At 49.2% G+C, this 16,123-nt stretch overlaps 1 protein-coding gene across 1 annotated transcript; it reads left to right on the top strand.

Annotated features, from left to right (window-relative positions):
* Positions 1 to 4,581: 4,581 nt before the first annotated feature.
* LOC119332402 (protein DETOXIFICATION 33-like) lies at positions 4,582 to 7,003 on the top strand. The gene is made up of 6 exons (XM_037605583.1): positions 4,582 to 5,603; positions 5,692 to 5,778; positions 5,917 to 5,973; positions 6,050 to 6,407; positions 6,495 to 6,581; positions 6,712 to 7,003. The coding sequence occupies exons 1-6, from the start codon at positions 4,759 to 4,761 to the stop codon at positions 6,787 to 6,789; spliced, it is 1,512 nt and encodes a 503-aa protein (XP_037461480.1). The 5' UTR covers positions 4,582 to 4,758; the 3' UTR covers positions 6,790 to 7,003.
* The last annotated feature ends 9,120 nt before the right edge of the window (positions 7,004 to 16,123 follow it).

Genomic DNA, 16,123 nt, shown 5'->3' with positions numbered 1-16,123 from the left:
GCCCCGCCCGCGTCCACGCCGCCTGCACATGCGCACGATGGCGCCTCCCTGCGCCCGCCCAGGGCTACGCTCGCCCAGCTGCCCCTGCCGCTGGCTGTGGCTGAGGCCGCCGGCGCCAGAGTGTGTCCGTGCGCGCCCAAGAACGGTCGTGGCCTCAGCTGGCCTTGTGCCGCTGCCACATGGGCCCTGGCCTGAGTTAAATTAGGCAGGCCTAATTAATTTAGCCCAACCCTAGTTTAGATAAGTTAAACTCAGTGACGAATGGGCCCTGTCGTTTAATAAGTGGTTAAAGTAATTCTAATATGAGTTGTGTCTATGACACCTAGGCCCCACTTCACCTTTTGACCCAGTCAAACATTGACTCTGTTGACCTGTTGACTCTGCAGTTGACCCAGTCAACTGGGCCCCCTGGCCCCACCTGTCATCCACTGTGGCTAGCCCAAAGTGGGTATAGAAGGTATATTCTGTTTTTAATTCGAATTAAAATAAGTCCAGAAATTCAGAAAATGTTTTAAACTTTAGAAAATCATAGAAAATAAATCGTAGCTCGGATGAAAAAGTTTTATACATGAAAGTTGCTCAGAACGACAAGACGAAACCGGATACGCATCCTGTTCGTCCGCCACACATTCCTAGCATAGCGAACACGCAACTTTTCCCCTCCGATTCGTCTGTCCGAAACGCGAAACACCGGGGATATTTTCCCGGATGTTTTCCCCCTTCACCGGTATCACCTCATACTGCGATAGGTCACCCCTAGCACCGCGCACTGCCATGTTATGCTTTGTGTTGCTTTGTTTGCTCTGTTATTTATTGTGTTCCCCCTCCGTTACTTCTTTCCAGTAGACCCCGAGACCGCTACCGGTACCCCCGATCGACTACAGTGTTGACGACCCCTCCTTGCCAGAGCAACCAGGCAAGCCCCCCCCCCCTGATCACCAGATATCGCCTACTCTTCTCTATACTGCTTGCATTAGAGTAGTGTAGCATGTTACTGCTTTCCGTTAATCCTATCCTGATGCATAGCCTGTCATTGTTGCTACTGCTGTTGATACCTTACCTGCAATCCTACATGCTTAGTATAGGTTGCTAGTAATTCATCAGTGGCCCTACATTCTAGTCCGTCTGTCATGCTATACTATTGGGCCATGATCACTTGGGAGGTGATCACGGGTATATACTATATACTTTATACATGATACATGTGATGACTAAAAGACAGGTCAGCTCGTAGGAGTACCCGTGAGTGGATCTTTGTGGCGAAGCGATAGGGCAGGTTGAGACCACCTAGGAGAGAGGTGGGCCTGGCCCTGGTCGGTGTTCGCGGTTATTTCAAGATAACACGTTTAACGAGATCTTGGTATTTGATCTGAGTCTGGCCACTGGCCTATATGCACTAACCATCTACGCGGGGATAGTTATGGGCACTCGACGTCGTGGTATCAGCCGAATCCTTCATGACGTCAGCGGCTGAGCGGCGCGCGCCGGATTGGAACATAAGCCTGCTCTTGTATTAAGGGGGCTAGTTCTGCTTCCGGCCGCCCTCGCAACGTGCAGGTGTGCAATGGGCGATGGGCCCAGACCCCTGCGCCATAGGATTTAGACCGGCGTGCTGACCTCTCTGTTGTGCCTAGGTAGGGCTGCGACGTGTTGATCTTCCGAGGCCGGGCATGACCCAGAAAAGTGTGTCAGGCCAAATGGGATCGAGCGTGTTGGGTTATGTGGTGCACCCCTGCAGGGAAGTTAATCTATTCGAATAGCCGTGATCTTCGGTAACAGGACGACTTGGAGTTGTACCTTGACCTTATGACAACTAGAACCGGATACGTAATAAAACACACCCTTCCAAGTGCTAGATACAACCGGTGATCGCTCTCTCACAGGGCGACGAGGGGAGGATCATCGGTTAGGATTATGCTATGCGATGCTACTTGGTGAACTTACCATCTACTCTCTTCTCTTGCTGCAAGACGGAGGTTACCAGAAGCGTAGTCTTCGACAAGACTAGCTATCCCCCTCTTATTCCGGCATTCTGCAGTTCAGTCCACATATGATACCCCATTTACCATTTGATACCAATGCATACATTTGTAGTGTAGCTCCTTGCTTGCGAGTACTTTGGATGAGTACTCACGGTTGCTTTTATCCCCCTTTTCACCTTTCCTATATCCGATTGCTGCAACCAGACGTTGGAGTCCAGGAGCCCGACGCCTCCGTCGACGATGACTACTACTACTCGGGAGGTGCCTACTACTACGTGCAGCCCGCTGACGGCGACCAGGAGTAGTTTAGGAGGATCCCAGACAGGAGGCCTGTGCCTCTTTCGATCTGTATCCCAGTTTGTGCTAGCCTTCTTAAGGCAAACTTGTTTAACTTATGTCTGTACTCAGATATTGTTGCTTCCGCTGACTCGTCTATGATCGAGCTCTTGTATTCGAGCCCTCGAGGCCCCTGGCTTGTAATATGATGCTTGTATGACTTATTTTATTCATAGAGTTGTGTTGTGATATCTTCCCGTGAGTCCCTGATCTTGATCGTACACGTTTGCGTGTATGATTAGTGTATGATTGAATCGGGGGCGTCACAGCTGGAGCCCGCCACAGCCAGAGGGACCGACCACCGGGGGCTGGCGCCTGCCCTGTCCCTGGCCATCCTCAATGTGCATCGACCACGTCCCCGGGTAGACCCGCGGGAACGGGCGATCATCTTCGGACCCAGAGGACAGGATGCCGCTCTGGCCTGAGTGCGAGCAGCGAGGCGTCAGGGGCGTCCAGTCTTCAACGCGGTCGACGTGGATGAGCATGACGTTGCGTCGGACACGTGGTGGAGGGGGGACCTCACGGTTGGGCGGCGAGAAGCCCAGCATAGCCTCGACGCGGCTGGCACTACGCGTCGCGCGCCAGATGGTGTGCTTGGTGGGGATGAAGGCGGCGTCGTACACCCACACCCAGCACGTGAAGGTCCGCGTGTGGCCGCGCTTGTGCGTGCGGCTGTCGAGCCGGTCGATGATGCATTTGTCGCCGAGCACCTCCGCCGCACCGTCAACGGACCACAGGTGCATGGGCATCTTCTCGATGACGACGCGGACGTGGAGGATGAAGTCTTCATGGTCGGCGTGGACGTCCTCGTGCCACGGCTTGATGATGAAGGCGACACCATCAACGTTGATGGAGCCTAGGCGGACGGCGTTGTCCCGGTGCGCCGGCAGCTCGAAGTGGACGAGGAAGTCCTCCGGGTCGTGGCTGTTCACTCGCAGCAGGTGCGCCGGGGTGCGAAGAACGGCGTCGAAGGCGCGGCCGACGGACATGGGGCTCGCCGCGTGCCGCTCAGCCATGGAGATGAGGAGGACGGCGTGTCGGCGGAGGAGGAACATCTGATGCTCCATCTCCGGCGACTCGATCACCACCTTGTGGCCGTCCCTTGGCTGGCGCGAGGGGTTGGTGTGGCGGCAGCGGTCCATGGCCGACGCGGGCGGAGGAGGCGAGGGGAAACGGAGCCTCTCGCGGACAGGAGCACGGCTAGCAGCGGGCGCAAGACCACCACTATGGCCACGCCGGATTTAAGGGCAGTCCATGGCGATATTGCCCGGCAGCTTGCACTCGACGCAGTGTATGGGATCTCTACAATCGACGCGGCGGTGCTTGGAGCTAAGGCACCGGAAGCAGAGCCCCCTGAAACGCCTTAAGAAGGCCGCGTGGGCAGCGTCCGCATTGAAGGAGAGGCGCTGGCCTCGGGGACGCCACGAGCGCGCGGGGGAGGCATGGGCGCGCGCGGCGGCACGGCGCGCGTTGCGGGACAGGACCGACGTCCATCTATCAGCTTGGCCGGGAGAGGAATGGTCGGTGCGGGGGGAGGGGCAGACCACGATGGATTTTAGGCGGAGCGGCTCCATTGGGCGATCCCTGCTAATATCCGGCATGGATAGTGCGGCAGTGGCCCCAGAGCACTCCCCCCGGAGCAGAAGGCGCGGCGGAGAACCGGGGTTGACAGCAGGAGGGCTGGAGGGCGGCGGAGGGAGCGGATCCGCGGACGGACCGCCGGACGGACGCAGATCTGGGACGGAGGCGGGTTGGCCCCATCCCTCGCTGCCGCGTGAGCTGGAGCGTGCAGAGCCGCGGGAGTGCACCGAGCGTCCGCGCCCCATGGATTCGGGAGGGTGGCGCCGGTGGCCAAGCGGCCAGCGACGGGGAAGGTGGCCGCCGCGGCCGGAGTGGCCAACGGCGCAGGGGGGAAGGGAAGGGGAGAGACGTTTCCCGGCGTAAGTGGAATATGATGTTTGCCGGGTAGTAACGTATGAGTGGTATCATGAAAGAGTTTATTTATTAGGCTATGGACTCATTATGCTTTGAAATGTCTGATGTTACAGTAACTACTCTCTCCTTATTAATTAGCTGTCACATAAGCAATTTTGTATTGAAATGTGTGATGTTACTAGTTAAGTTACTCTTACTGTGACTAGTCTAACATAAGCTGGACATCAGATTTGTGTTGTCGAGACGGCGCGGCTCATCTTGTTGGCCACCTCGGTTTTCGCCTATATAGCCCAGAGAGCGCGCCGGTTAACTCGCAAGGAGGCGGAAGCACCAAGTATCGTCTCCTCGATCGGGCAGTTGACTGGTAGCTGCCGCATTGCATTCGTGGTACCGATACCGCACCCTACTGGCAGTGGCAGGCCACATATTTTCCTTTTCAGACCGGTCCAGTCCAGTGTTGACTCTCTTGGCATACAGGACAGGAGAGATCATCGATCATCGATCGATGGCTTCCTGTGCTGGCGGTGGCGATGAGCCGCTGACGGACGCGCTGCTGGCGAGGGCGGGCAGCGGCGACAAGGATGACCTGGAGGAGATCCACAGCGTGTCGGCGTTCCTGCGCTGCGCGGCGGAGGAGAACCGGCGGCTGTGGTGCCTGGCCGGCCCGGCCATCTTCACGTCGCTGGCGCAGTACTCGCTGGGCGCCATCACGCAGGTCGCCGCCGGCCACCTCACCACGCTGGAGCTGGACGCCGTCTCCACCGAGAACTCCGTCGTCGCCGGGCTCGCCTTCGGGATCATGTACGGCATGGGGAGCGCGCTGGAGACGCTGTGCGGGCAGGCCTACGGCGCCAAGAAGCTCCCCATGCTCGGCGTCTACCTGCAGCGTTCCTGGCTGCTGCTCACCGCCACGGCCGTCTGCATGCTCCCACTCTACCTCTTCGCCACCCCGATCCTCAGGTTCTTCCACCAGGACGACCAGATCGCCGTCATGGCCGGCCGCTTCTCGCTCTACATGGTCCCGCAGCTCTTCGCGTACGCGCTCAACTTCCCCATCCAGAAGTTCCTGCAGGCGCAGAGCAAGCTGATGGCCATGGCGGCGGTGTCGGCGGCGGCGCTGGTGCTCCACGTCGCGCTCACCTGGTTCCTCGTGGTGCCCATGCGGATGGGCCTCATCGGCCTCGCCGTCGCGCTTAACGCGTCGTGGTGGTTCGTGGTGCTCGGCCAGCTCGCCTACATCGTCATGGGTTACTGCCCCGGCGCATGGAACGGCTTCGAGTTGGACTCCCTCGCCTTCACCGAGCTCTTCAGCTTCGCCCGCCTCTCCATCGGCTCAGCAATCATGATCTGGTACGTGCATTTCGTACAGCTACCTACTTATGGTCCAATGAACTGCCATGAACTGTTGTAATTAATCACCTATGTTCCCGCTCTTTAGCTTGGAATTCTGGTTCTACATGTTCCTGATCGTGATCGTGGGCAACCTTCCCAACGCTCAGGTCGCCGTCGCCGCAGTCTCCATCTGGTGAGCTAGCTAGCTGTTATAATTTCCACTTTCCAAGCTGAGCAAAACGGTAGCTAGCTTTAGTAAAGAGTAAATAGTAGTATAGTAGCACTGACATGTTGCGATTTGTGGATGTGGCACATTGGCTGCCGCGTGCAGCACCAACCTGTTCGGGTGGCAGATCATGGTGTTCTTCGGATTCAATGCAGCCATCAGGTAATCTCATCAATCAATCAACCAATCTGCATCAAAACACATTCATGCCTGCGCGTTAATCCAATCTTTGGAGCAGCGTGAGGGTGTCGAACGAGCTGGGCGCGGGGCGTCCGCGGGCGGCGAGGTTTGCGATCGCGCTGGTGCTCATGTCGTCCGTGGCCATCGGGGTGGCATTCTTCGTGGCCGTCCTGCTCCTCCGCGACGTCTACGGCGCGCCCTTCACGGAGAGCCCCGAGGTGGTGCACGCCGTGGCCAGCCTGGGCGTCGTCTTCGCCTTCACGCTGCTGCTCAACAGCGTCCAGCCCGTGCTGTCCGGCGTGGCCGTCGGCGCCGGGTGGCAGTGGCTGGTGGCCTACATCAACCTGGGGTGCTACTACGGGGTCGGCATCCCGGTCGGGTACATGATCGCCTTCCCGCTGCGCCGCGGGATTCAGGTACGCGCTCCGCTCCGTGCATGCATGTCTTTGTTCGTTTTGTTTTGAACCGACCGTGGTTGCTTGACTTTGGATGGGATGCAACAGGGGATGTGGGGCGGCATGCTCACCGGGGTGGGCCTGCAGACGGTGATCCTGATCGCGATCACCATGCGCACCAACTGGAACAAGGAGGTGAGCGATCCTGGTTTGACTGCTGGGTTTCAGCCTCGGGCAAAACGAGACAAGTCCTGATACTACCATCTTTTTTTATCTGAAACTCACGCTTAAACTACCATCTTGGAATGTGTTTGGCACTTGGCAGGCAAGCGAGGCGAGCTCCAGGATACGGCAGTGGGGTGGTGGCGGTGGTGCATCGTCCAGGATCCCGGACAGCTTCTAGCGCCTCTGCCTGTTTCTTGGTGGCCAACCGAATTATTTAAATCATGTGCGTGTTAGGCGAGCTATAATCAAAACTGGTCCCGTGGGCAGTCCCTCTTGTCCCGTTTGTGTTTTCTTGTCGACAACACGCAACACCGCAAGGTCCTTGCGCCGTGTTATGAATGAAGACGGAAAAGGAAAAGGTTCCAGGAGATCCCCGTGATGTGGTTTGGTTTCGCCTTCTCCTTTTCTTTTTGGAAGCTCGATCGGTGTGGTTTGCAATGAGTTTGTTCTGGCCATGTAGTACGTCGTGTGACAGTGTGCCCAGCTGGCTCTGTCTCGTCCGAGCCTCTTTTTTTTTCTGACGCTTGAGAAACTCCAAGACTACCCGGCGCTTGGTTTGCCGGTTGGGCCCATACGCAACCCTTGTTTATGCATTTGCAGCGACATTAATAAGACGGAGCTCGTTTGTGCTACGGCGCAACAAGGGGATGTAGCTTGGATGGTAGAGCGCTCGCTTAGCATGCGAGAGGTACGGGGATCGATACCCCGCATCTCCATCTGTTTTTTCATAGTTTTATTTCCTGGGATTTCAGATCTCAGAGTTCCATAATGGTCAACCGCCCGATCGTGCTTACCCGTGCTGTTCGCCATGGCCACGCCGGCCTGAGCAAACCACCAGGCCACGCGCAAAGATCACCGCCGGTCGAATGGTAGGGCGGCGCGACCACGTTGTTTTGTGTGTTGCTGGTGTACTATTGGCAGTTTGGCACACGCGCCTCAGACCGTATCGCCTCCTCAATGCTCGACCTTTTGCAGGAACGCACGGCGTTGCCGGTGTTAGGCCAACTCCAACGGGCCGAGTCCGTTTGTTGCTAAACGAACACAAAGTACGGTCCAATTGTATGGGAGCAGACGGTATTGATTCATTTTTGGTCCAAATTTAGGCCATATTTACGTTAAAACGGACAACGCGTAGACGGACACGACGCGGGCCCTTGTCCTTCCTTGATCTGCTCGTCGATGACACAGACTTTCCTTTTCTCTTCCCCTGCTCCTCCCTCAGCCTTCCGCCATCGTCGCTGCCACTCGTCGACACCCATTTTCCACGACATGCCATAGCCAGCCCACGTTCTCGTTTCCGAGGACTTTTCTCTCAGCGTTCGTGGCTCTTTGTTGCTGCAGTCGGTGTGAGAGAAGCTACGGCCGCCGACGACGCCCATCAACCCCAACACCTTTCGGCAGACGCTGTATAGCCGCAGGGCGCCACCCACCAATGCCAACCTTGCCTTGCTGCCCATGAGGGAAATTAGCAGAGGAAGTTGCTGATATATACAAAACCAACTGGCCTTGGCCCATCAATGCTCTGGATGAATGGTCCTTCTTAATTAAATTCCCACCAGAAATTGATGTTGCCACTGTTGCAGGTTACCCTTGCTTTGGACTGAAGAAAGACAATGTCATTGTTAATGTGGAGGTCTGGAAAGGTAATGTAGAAGCAGAAAAGGAGCTGCAAAATGTCTGAATCAGAATCAAGAAGATGAACCCCAAGTGGTGTGAATGGAATATGCTTGATCAGATCACTTCCACCCTATGAGTGTTACTGGATGTTGACTGGCAGCATAACTTCAAGACGTTCTATGAATCTGTTAGAGTGAAGATCTCCTGCAAAGATCCCGCAAGAATCCCTGCTGAAAGGCTATTTGGGATCAAAGGAAAAATTTACAGACTCCTGATTGAGGTTGAACCAAACCCACATGAGGTGGAGGTGGTGACAGCAACCATCCCCCCATAGACACAAACACTTCCTTGGAAACCAGGTCGAGAGACAGTGCTTCTACTGGGGAAAGATCTCAGCAAGACTCTAGGACTGGCTCAGAATCTGGCTCTCTCACTGGACAGGGTAACACTAATCATAGAACGCAGCCTTCAGGGCACCAAAACTTCCAGGAGAGAGGCGCTCCTACCTCCTTACTCAAGAATCAACTCCCAGAGACACAAAATCGGCCCAGGATGGATATGTTGGAATAACTCCTTAACACTGAACAGGGGGACTCGGTGGGTTTCAATCTGCTGAGGGAGATGGAACTAGCTGAAGATGATGAGATTTTATCTGAAGATGGAACAGAAGACCACGACTCTACTGCTGGGCCTGAACAGCCAGACCTGGAGATGTGTTATGACACAAACTTCCCTGCTTTGGAGGTGGCGAAGGAGAACAAGAAATGGGGGCCAGTTCAAGTGATACGTCTCCAACGTATCTATAATTTTTGATTGCTCCATACTATATCATCTACTGTTTTGGACATTATTGGCATTTATTATCCACTTTTATATTACTTTTGGGACTAACCTATTAATCGGAGGCCCAGCCCAGAATTGCTGGTTTTTTGCCTGTTTTAGGGTTTCGAAGAAAAGGAATATCAAACGGAGTCCAAACGGAATGAAACCTTCGGGAACGTGATTTTCTCATCGGATAAGACTCACAAGACTTGGACCCTATGTCAAGACACGTAACAGAAGGGCACGAGGTAGGGGGGCGTGCCCACCCCCACCAGGCGCGCCCTCCACCCTCGTGGGCCCCCTGTTGCTCCACCCACCTACTTCTTCCTCCTATATATACCCACGTACCCCCAAATGATCAGAACAGGAGCCAAAACCCTAATTTCACTGCCGTTACTTTCTGTATCCACGAGATCCCATCTTGGGGCCTGTTCCGGAGCTCCGCCGGAGGGGGCATCGATCGCGGAGGGATTCTACATCAACACCATTGCCTCTCCGATGAAGTGTGAGTAGTTTACCTCAGACCTACTGGTCCATAGTTAGTAGCTAGATGGCTTCTTCTCTCTTTTTGGATCTCAATACAATGTTCTCCCCCTCTCTTGTGGAGATCTATTCGATGTAATCTTCTTTTTGCGGTGTGTTTGTTGAGACCGATGAATTGTGGGTTTATGATCAAGTCTATCTATGAATAATATTTGAATCTTCTCTGAATTCTTTTATGTATGATTGGTTATCTTTGCAAGTCTCTTTGAATTATCAGTTTGGTTTGGCCTACTAGATTGATCTTTCTTGCAATGGGAGAAGTGCTTAGCTTTGGGTTCAATCTTGCGGTGTCCTTTCCCGGTGACAGTAAGGGCAGCAAGGCACGTATTATATTGTTGCCATCGAGGATAACAAGATGGGGTTTTCTTCATATTGCATGAGTCTATCCCTCTACATCATGTCATCTTGCTTAACACATTGCTCTGTTTTTAACTTAATACTCTAGATGCATGCTGGATAGCGGTCGATGAGTGGAGTAATAGTAGTAGATGCAGGCAGGAGTCGATCTACTTGTCTCGGAAGTGATGCCTATATACATGATCATATCCAGATATTCTCATAACCATGCTCAATTCTGTCAATTGCTCAACAGTAATTTGTTCACCCACCATAGAATACTTATGCTCTCGAGAGAAGCCACTAGTGAAACCTATGGCCCCCGGGTCTATCTTTATCATATTGATCTCCTACTACTTAGTTATTTCCTTTTCTATTTACTGTGCCTTTATTTTACTTTGCATCTTTATCATAAAAATACCAAAAATATTATCTTATCATATCTATCAGATCTCACTCTCGTAAGGTGGCCCTATAGGGATTGACAACCCCTATTTGCGTTGGTTGTGAGGATTTATTTGTTTTGTGCAGGTGCGAGGGACTCACGCGTAGCCTCCTACTGTATTGATACCTTGGTTCTCAAAACTGAGGGAAATACTTATGCTACTTTGCTGCATCATCCCTTCCTCTTCGGGGAAAACCAACGCAGTGCTCAAGAGGTAGCAAGAAGGATTTTTGGCGCCGTTGCCGGGGAGGTCTACGCAAAAGTCAACATACCAAGTACCCATCACATACCCTTATCTCCCGCATTACATTATTTGCCATTTGCCTCTCATTTTCCTCTCCCCCACTTCACCCTTGCCGTTTTATTCGCCCTCTCTCTCTATCCTCCCTCTCTTTCTCTGTTTGCCTCTTTTTGCCCGCTTGCTTTTTGTTTGCTTGTGTGTTAGTTTGCTTGCTTGTCGTTACGGCTAGTCCCTTATCTTCTCCATTGTCTCCCGAGAATGAAATTCTAAATTTTAAGCAAAGGGAGGGTGAAAATATAAAAGATGCTTGGTATAGAATTTGCAATGCTCAAAATAGATCTGCTAGGAAGCAATCTACTACCATTCTCCTTCGCAATTTTTAGTAGGCATTACTCCTTGGCACCGTTATGTTCTTGATACTATTACCGGAGGGAACCTTTTGGGTAGCCATACTTTTGATTCTTATAATGCTATGTTAGATTTATTTGGTTCACCCCCTCTCTTGGTTAATGGAACTATATTAACTTTGGAGCATGTAATGCAAAGGCTTGAGATTATTGAAAATAGGGTTGCTACCGTAGAATTAATTGAAAATTTGGATAAAAAGATCCACAGCCGAATCTCTCAATATGGATCTAAAGTAGGAGTTACTTTGAAAGATATTAAAGAAAAGGAACCCATAGTTAATGAGAAAATAAATCATGATTCCGTTAGGATCGATAAACTTGAGAATATTATTACCAACTTCAGAACCGCCTTTTCTTCCGTAAAGAATACTCCAAGTCCTTCCACTAAAGTTGCCAAGCTTATGTACGTCCCTAAAAATAAGGGTGAATCATCTAGTAAGGAAAATGCGGATCTCAAATCTATAAGTGTTCATCCCAATCTTTTTGCTATCATTAAGGAACCATTTGTTACAAATGAATTTTTCGATCTTGTGCCTAAAAGTTTGATAATCAATAAAAATAAAGAAATTACTAGAGATGGTAGATGCCTCATTGAAGAATTGCCTACCAAAGATGGCACTACCTAGATCTATTCTTGCTTGTTATGCCTAGCTAGGGGCGTTAAACGATAGCGCTTGTTGGGAGGCAACCGAATTATTTTTTTTATTCCTTGATTTTTGCTCCTGTTTAGTAATAAATAATTTATCTAGTCTCTGTTTTGGTTGTGTTTTTTGTGTTTAATTAGTGTTTGTGCCAAGTAGAATCGTTGGGAAGACTTGGGGAAAGTCTTGTTGAACTTGCTGTAAAAAACAGAAACTTTAGCGCTCATGAGAACTGCTGTCATTTTTATTTGGAAGGTGCTATTTAGTTAATTCTTTTTCAGATGATTAATAGATAAATTCCTCACGTCCAGAAATTTATTTTAGAATTTTTGGGGTTCCAGATCCTGCGCTAGCTACAGATTACTACAGACTGTTCTGTTTTTGACAGATTCTGTTTTTCATGTGTTGTTTGCTTATTTTGATGAATCTATGGCTGGTAAAATAGTTTATAAACCATAGAGAAGTTGGAATACAGTAGGTATAATACCAATATAAATAAAGAATGAGTTCATTACAGTACCTTGAAGTGATCTTTTATTTTCTTTCGCAACGGAGCTCACGAGATTTTCTACTTTAAGTTTTGTGTTGTGAAGTTTTCAAGTTTTGGGTAAAGATTTGATGGATTATGGAACAAGGAGTGGCAAGAGCCTAAGCTTGGGGACGCCTATGACGCCCCCAATATAATATAAGGACACCTAAAAGCCAAAGCTTGGGGATGCCCCGGAAGGCATCCCCTCTTTCGTCTACTTCTATCGGTAACTTTACTTGGAGCTATATTTTTATTTACCACATGATATGTGTTTTGCTTGGAGCGTCTTGTATGATTTGAGTCTTTGCTTGTTATTTTACCACAACCATCCTTACTGTACACATCTTTTGAGAGAGCCATACATGATTTAGAATTTGTTAGAATACTCTATGTGCTTCGCTTATATCTTTTGAGTTATATAATTTTGCTCTAGTACTGCACTTATATCTTTTAGAGCACGGTGGTGGATTTGTTTTATAGAAACTATTGATCTCTCATGCTTCACTTATATTATTTTGAGAGTCTTTATAGCATGGTAATTTGCTTTAAATCCTAATATGCTAGGTATTCAAGAAGAATAAAAATTCTCTTATGAGTGTGTTGAATACTATGATAAGTTTGATACTTGATAATTGTTTTGAGATATGAAGATGGTGATATTAAAGTCATGCTAGTTGAGTAGTTGTGAATTTAAGAAATACTTGTGTTGAAGCTTGTGATTCCTGTAGCATGCACGTATGGTGAACCGTTATGTGATGAAGTCGGAGCATGATTTATTTTTTGATTGCCTTCCTTATGAGTGGCGGTCGGGGACGAGAGATGGTCTTTTCCTACCAATCTATCCCCCTAGGAGCATGCGCGTAATACTTTGCTTTGATAACTTGTAGATTTTTGCAATAAGTATATGAGTTCTTTATGACTAATGTTGAGTCCATGGAGTATACGCACTCTCACCTTTCCACCTTTGCTAGCCTCTCTAATACCGTGCACCTTTCGCTGGTATCATACACCCACCATATACCTTCCTCAAAACAGCCACCATACCTACCTATTATGGCATTTCCATAGCCATTCCGAGATATATTGCCATGCAACTTTCCACTGTTCCGTTTATTATGGCACACTCCATCATTGTCATATTGCTTAGCATGATCATGTAGTTGACATCGTATTTGTGGCAAAGCCACCATTCATAATTCTTTCATACATGTCACTCATGAGTCATTGCATATCCCGGTACATCGCCGGAGGCATTCATATAGAGTCATATTTTGTTCTAAGTATCGAGTTGTAATTGTTGAGTTGTAAGAAAAATAAAAGTGTGATGATCATCATTATTAGAGCATTGTCCCAGTGAGGAAAGGATGATGGAGACTATGATTCCTCCACAAGTCGGGATGAGACTCCAGACAAAAAAGAAAGAAAGAAAGAAAGAAAAGAGGCCATAAAAAAAGAGCCTCCATGAAGAACTCCGATAATAAAAGAATGATCCAAAAGAATTGAAGGATGAAAAGAATAAGATTGAAGCCTTGCAATTATTTATATGGATCTTCGTGATGATATAATGCGGAAAATATGGGACTCCGGAAAAAGAAAATATGAAACAATTTAAATCGAGAATTTATGAGCCTCCGGAATAAGGAATTAATCACTTGGATGAAACAAGAGTAAGAATTACATTATTCTTATCCTTCACCAATTTAAATTGATGACAAGCAACGGATTTGGCATAGCACTTATTCTGTAGAAAAGATTAAGATAGATATTGCGCAAACTTGAGAAGGTCTTCAACGAACCACCGGTAGGATTGAAACAACGAATAAATTGATATGATAACAAGGAAGGGAACTCTTGAATGAACCACCGTAAGAATTGAAAAAGAGAGTAGCAAAGGCACAAATCACCGGGTAGAATTGGAAAAACGAATGAAGATACTTGAGGGAATTTGATACATGAGAACGAATAGATCACAAACTGATTAGAGAATATTTGAATGATGCACCGGTAAGATTTGGAGAACAATAGCTGAAAGCTGAGAATGAATAATCCCGAAATGATGGCCTTCAGAGAATCAAACTGAAAAGACTCTTGAAATGCTTCGGATGGGTGAAAAGAATTGTCACAAACAATTATGAGAGGATGGCAACAAGCTAGAATCACGCATCTCTGAGAGAACGGATAAGATATGGAGGAAAAACTCTTCTTCGGTCTTCAAATGCAGAGAATGATGATGAGAAGCACCACCATGAATCGTTGAGACACTCCGGGAGAATCAAAAACGAAGAAGTTGATCCAACAATGAAAAGAATTTGAGAAACGATATTGGAGAAGGCAATTGACTGATGAAAATTCATTCTTACGTCAACTTGGATAAGAATTTGATAGTAGCTCTGGAAAAAAATAGAAGAGTCAGGTAAGATCCTGGGAAAAGACCTGTGGGTTAGGGCCCACTCAAGAGAAAACACCGTTGAAAGACTTAAAAGAGAGATTGCACCGGTTGAATTAAATGGCTTGAATAAGGTGACAACCACGAAAGAGCTTGAATGCAAGCAGAGTGGAAACACGAATCTTCGAGATATCTTCAGCACTCCGGAACAAAAGAATAGCGAGACGTGGAATGATAATAAGGTGCATATGCATGGAAAACATTTGAAACGAGTTAAAGGATATGATCAACACCAAAAGCTTGAATTGAATCCACCAGAGAAGAAAAGAATGAAGAATGACGAACGAGTAGAGCATCTTCAAGAGAACCACCGGGTAAGAATGTTGATTGAAAAGAATGGAGAGACTTCACATCCATAAAATGGATAACGAATTAAGAAATCCGAGTCCTTGAAGAAAACAAGGGTGGGAGGGCGGGAAAACAAAGGCAAACTTGGGGACAGATGAAATGAATAACGTTGGGAAAGCCGAGAGGTGATCTTGCGGATGTTGAAAAAGATCGGATTCACTTGAAGAGAAAACATACCGGTTGAAAAAGAATTAACATGACAATCTCGATTATCATGAAGGATTGGTATTCACATCGGAGTATGAGAACACCGTTTAGGAAAGGTATGGAATCAACATTTGACTTCGAAGCAACTCGAATACCACAACTGAAAACAAAACAAAGATTGACTTGTAGAATAAGCCGGAACAAACATATGATAGAGATTTCGTCTGAAGTTTTTGTGGTGGGGCCCACACGGGCTCGATCGTACAACACCATCATGTACAAGGCAGTGCACATGACATACGAAGCGTCACCGAGTAAGCATTGTTGGGTAACGTAGTAATTTCAAAAAAATTCCTACGCACACGCAAGATCATGGTGATGCATAGCAACGAGAGGGGAGAGTGTAGTCTACGTACCCTCATAGACCAACAGCGGAAGCGTTATGACAACGCGGTTGATGTAGTCGTACGTCTTCACGACCCGACCGATCAAGCACCGAAACTACGGCACCTCCGAGTTCTAGCGCACGTTCAGCTCGATGACGATCCCCGGACTCCGATCCAGCAAAGTGTCAGGGAAGAATTCCGTCAGCACAACGGCGTGGTGACGATCTTGATGTTCTACTGTCGCAGGGCTTCGCCTAAGCACCACTACAATATTATCGAGGACTATGGTGGAGGGGGGCACCGCACACGGCTAAGAGAACGATCTTGAAGATCAACTTGTGTGTCTAGAGGTACCCCCCTGCCCCCGTATATAAAGGAGCAAGGAGGGAGGTTGGCCGGCCCTTGGGGCGCGCCAAGGAGGAGGAGTCCTCCTCCTAGTAGGAGTAGGACTCCCTTCTTTCCGACTCCTACTAGGAGGGGAAAGGAAGGGGGAGAGGGAGAAGGAAAGGGGGGCGGCGCCGCCCCCCTTTCCTAGTCCAATTCGGAACAGAGGGGGAGGGGGCACGCCGCCCACCCTAGCCGCCCCTCTCTCTCTCCACTAGGG

This window comes from Triticum dicoccoides, chromosome 7A, assembly GCF_002162155.2.
Source record: "Triticum dicoccoides isolate Atlit2015 ecotype Zavitan chromosome 7A, WEW_v2.0, whole genome shotgun sequence".
Classification (NCBI taxonomy): Eukaryota; Viridiplantae; Streptophyta; class Magnoliopsida; order Poales; family Poaceae; genus Triticum; species Triticum dicoccoides.
The sequence above is the reverse complement of the archived record's forward strand: the minus strand, read 5'-3'. Positions and strand labels throughout refer to the sequence as shown.

What these genes read in the sequence shown, in the direction of transcription:
- LOC119332402 (XM_037605583.1), top strand. Translation starts at nt 4,759, where the DNA reads ATGGCTTCCTGTGCTGGCGGTGGCGATGAGCCGCTGACGGACGCGCTG. An exon ending in GTCGCCGCAGTCTCCATCTG is followed by an intron (nt 5,779 to 5,916) that starts GTGAGCTAGCTA and finishes TGCCGCGTGCAG; the next exon opens with CACCAACCTGTTCGGGTGGC. An exon ending in GCACCAACTGGAACAAGGAG is followed by an intron (nt 6,582 to 6,711) that starts GTGAGCGATCCT and finishes GGCACTTGGCAG; the next exon opens with GCAAGCGAGGCGAGCTCCAG.